We start from the raw sequence: 3,602 nt of genomic DNA, 5'->3' as shown, positions 1-3,602 counted from the left end.
GGCTGAGGACCCGTCTCTTACCAGGAAACCACTGGTCGATCAGGGAGTTGACGTGGTCCGTGATGAAAGCCATCGCCGAGAAGTCCCTCACCTCCGACTGGCAGATGATTTTTATTCCTCCGCTTTTTTTCTTCTTCCAGTTCACGTCCGAGGATTCCACGCTGCAGCCCAGGGAGGAAAAGGTGACCGTGGGGATCGGCCTCCAGGGCCCGGGGACGCCGAGGCGCCGACCCCCAGGGGACCCAGGTCTCCGCGCCGGGTGCCGTTGGGGGCCGCTGCCTTTGTGTGCTGGGCACGTTGCCCCGCCTCGTGCCCCCACTGCCCCCCACAGGGTGAAGTGGCCACAACGAGGACTCGGGGTGCTCGGGCTGGGTTCTGGCCCTCCGGTGTGACCGGCGAGGCCCTTCCACTCTGAACCACGGGCTCTCATCTGCCGAGGGACAACTGTGAGCTTGACGTGGGCTCCTCGACGTGGAGCACCGGGCGCCAAGAGCAGCCCACGTCAGGCCTCAAGGACAGCGACCTTCCCCGAGCCCCGTCTCATGGAGCTGAAGAATGTTTTGAAAGATTCACTGTAAATAGGAAATCATCTTGTGTGTTTATTAAACCGGATTAAAATCACTTATGAAACCGTTTGAGCTGACCTGATGTCTCTCTTAAAAAAAAAAGAAAGTAGGGAGGAGAGTTAAGATGGGTGTCTTATGTCACACTTGGGACCAGGGGCGTCATCTGGGCATCGAGTCTCAGGACGAAGGGGTAGGGCCGGATGACTGCAGGTCCCACCTAAGTGACCACGGGGGTGCCAGAGCTGGTCACCAGACCCTCCCTCACCTCTGTGTCCTGTGAGAGGAGGGAAGGCGGGGCGAGCAGTTGGGGGCCCTCAGGGACGTAGGGACATGCGCAGGGGTCGGTGTCTCCTATTTCTAGTGCGCTGCCATGAAGAGCTGCTCTTGGGAGGAGGCCCCTGGACACCACGTGGACGGACGGTGTCCGGGGAGGCGCCACGGTGACCGCGCCGGGCGTCCCTACCTGAGGTAGCCGCCGTCGAAGGTGACCAGGAGACCCTCCTGCCAGTAGATGGTCTGGTTCCGCCGCACGCGGAACGTGCTGCAGCGGTTCCTCTGGTTCCCCGCGAAGCTGTAAATGGCGACTTTCCTGTGCCTGCTCCTCGTGTTCTTCCTGGTTTCGAAGAGCTGCAAGATGAGGAGAGACTTGGTTTAAAAATTCTGGGGGAAAAGAAAGATTCTGGGGAAAAAAAAATTCTGGGGAAAAAAAATTCTGGGGGAAAAAAATTCTGGGGAAAAAAATTCTGGGGAAAAAAAATTCTGGGGAAAAAAAATTCTGGGGAAAAAAAAATTCTGGGGAAAGAAAAATTCTGGGGAAAAAAAATTCTGGGGAAAAAAATTCTGGGGAAAATAAAAATTCTGGGGAAAATAAAAATTCTGGGGAAAAAAAGTTCTGGGGAAAAAAAAAATTCTGGGGAAAAAAAATTCTGGGGAAAAAAAAAATTCTGGGTTCCTCGCTGGCGCTAGGCAGGGCTCTGCGGAGGCTGGCCCGGCCCACCTCGCCTGTGACACAGGACCCCATCTCGGCCACCCCGCCGCCCGCCTTGCTCACACCGCCGCCAAATCGAATCCTGCGTGATCCGAAAGCATCGCCAGGAACGCATTCCCCACAAAGGATTGAAAATAGGATTTTTTTTTTTCACTCCCAAATCTTTTCCTTCCTGACTTTATGAGCAGGAAGTGAGATGAGGAAAATAGAGAAAAACAGAATAACGGGACAATAAAACATGACGCCACCAAGCAGAGCGATCACGAAGATTTCGGTACATTTCAGCGGGCAAATATCAGAATTCTTTTAAGACGTACGGACTCTGGACGAATACGTGTTAGAAATATGGGTGTGACATGAACGGATCCACAATGTCTGATCTCGAAGTGGACTAGAAAAATATCTTGGTGGAAAAATAAAATATCAAGGAAAGAGAAAAAAATAGATTCTGGTATATTTTATATTCCAGGAGTTTTTCTATCCACATCCATGTTTACGAGACAACGGAGGGCATATTTCCTACTTTAGTATTTCTAATTTTCTAAATTTCTAAATTTGTATTTCCAACTTGGTACACTTTTAAAAACTTCACTTTTCTAGCGCCACTCCAAACTCATCCGAAATTCATTTTTTTTAAAGCTCCGTATTTCTTTAAGCACAGCTAATTCCCGAATTGTTCTCTTCTTCAGACGTTTAAGTTGGCTCTGATCTTTCGTGTCCTCAAACAAGCCAGAGGAACACAGAAAAGCTACGATTTCAAACAATTTCCCCAGTTCAGATTTTTAGCGGTAGGATTATCTGGAACGTTCCGTCTTGAGAAACCGCTTTCAACACGATTAAACCGCATACACACTGCCCACCGTGTGCGAATGGTCCAGGATCCTGGATCTGGCTGTGGCCACGTGACAGGTGAGTGGTGACTGCCCAGCACTGCCAGAGCGGGCACGCCTCTGATGACTCGGGGTGCTGGAGTCCTCGTCTGGCCCCCACGTGGCATGTGCCGGGAGCAGAGCTCTGGCTCCTACACCCCCTGCCCCCCGCAGCGGTGCAAACCAGTCTCCCCCCTCCCTGCTAACGTGGCCCGAGATGGTTACAATTTTCAGGCTATCGCTTTATATTTTAACATTTCGGTAAAATAAGATCGAAAGAATGTCTTTGTTTAGCCAAGGAATTGTAATTCCACATGGGCCTTTTGATTAGACTGTGGCAAAAGTCAACTCGTCTTGAATTTGACATCTATTACTCAACAGCCCGGGTTTAGGCCAGGGGTTCTCGTGCTGGAGAGTGGGCCAGAATCCCCTGGGTGGGGGGGCATGGTGCTCATGAGAAACAGCGCTGGGCTCCATGCTGGAGTTTCTGGGGCGGTGGGTCTGGAGCCGGCCTGAGAACTTGCATTTCTGACAAGCTCCCGGTTGAGGCTGACCCTGCTGGCCCAGGAACCCCACTTTGAGAACCGCCACTGTGGACGAATGTGACTTCCCTGTTACTGTCCTGCGTGATGTTCACGGTGAGGGACAACTGGGCCTCCTGTCAAGAGCCCCGGGCGAACCCACCCGCAGGCAACAGCGCCTGGGCTTAGCTCGTTACTTCCAGACCAAGTTTAAGTTCTAGGTCAGTGGTTCTCCGGCTTGACCGGGCAGTGGGATCAACTGGGAGGTTTAAAAAACACTGACGGCTGGCTGTCGTACCCCAAGATTCTGATTTAAGCAATCTGGGGCCTGGTCCACACCTGTTAGGAGCTGTCCCCAGGGAGTCTCAGGCACAGCCTTAGTGACAAGCCTGTGGTTGGAAAGCCACAGTTCCCTAGGTGCAGACCGACCTGAGGCGTCACCTGGTGTGATGGTTACACATGCAAATTCTTGGGTCCTAGTCCAACCTCTGAGGTTCTGATCCCCAGCCCTCCAGGGGATTTCGATGTGGGTCAGGTTAGAACCACTGCTCTTAAAGAAAGAATTCAGTCTTAGCCAGCCAGGCGCTGAGCTGGGATCACAGACTGGTTCAAACGGATCCGCCGGCTTGGAGGAGAGAAGGCAGCCACGCTCAGCCTG

The 3,602-nt window shown here is 52.4% G+C and overlaps 1 protein-coding gene across 1 annotated transcript in view; it reads right to left on the bottom strand.

Moving 5' to 3' along the window:
- Positions 1-3,602, bottom strand: part of LRRK1 (leucine rich repeat kinase 1) — a 119,477-nt gene that overhangs the window by 21,320 nt on the left and 94,555 nt on the right. Inside the window, exons 16-18 of the mRNA XM_023529015.1 lie at positions 1,564-1,636; positions 1,030-1,211; positions 22-161 (exon numbers count right to left, since the gene is read on the bottom strand). Coding sequence (XP_023384783.1) covers positions 22-161; positions 1,030-1,211; positions 1,564-1,636 — 395 coding nt within the window. The remainder of the gene's footprint in view (positions 1-21; positions 162-1,029; positions 1,212-1,563; positions 1,637-3,602) is intronic.

This window comes from Pteropus vampyrus, unplaced genomic scaffold (assembly GCF_000151845.1).
Source record: "Pteropus vampyrus isolate Shadow unplaced genomic scaffold, Pvam_2.0 Scaffold34, whole genome shotgun sequence".
NCBI lineage: Eukaryota > Metazoa > Chordata > Mammalia > Chiroptera > Pteropodidae > Pteropus > Pteropus vampyrus.
Note: the sequence above shows the minus strand (reverse complement) of the source record. Positions and strands in the feature narration are given on the sequence as shown.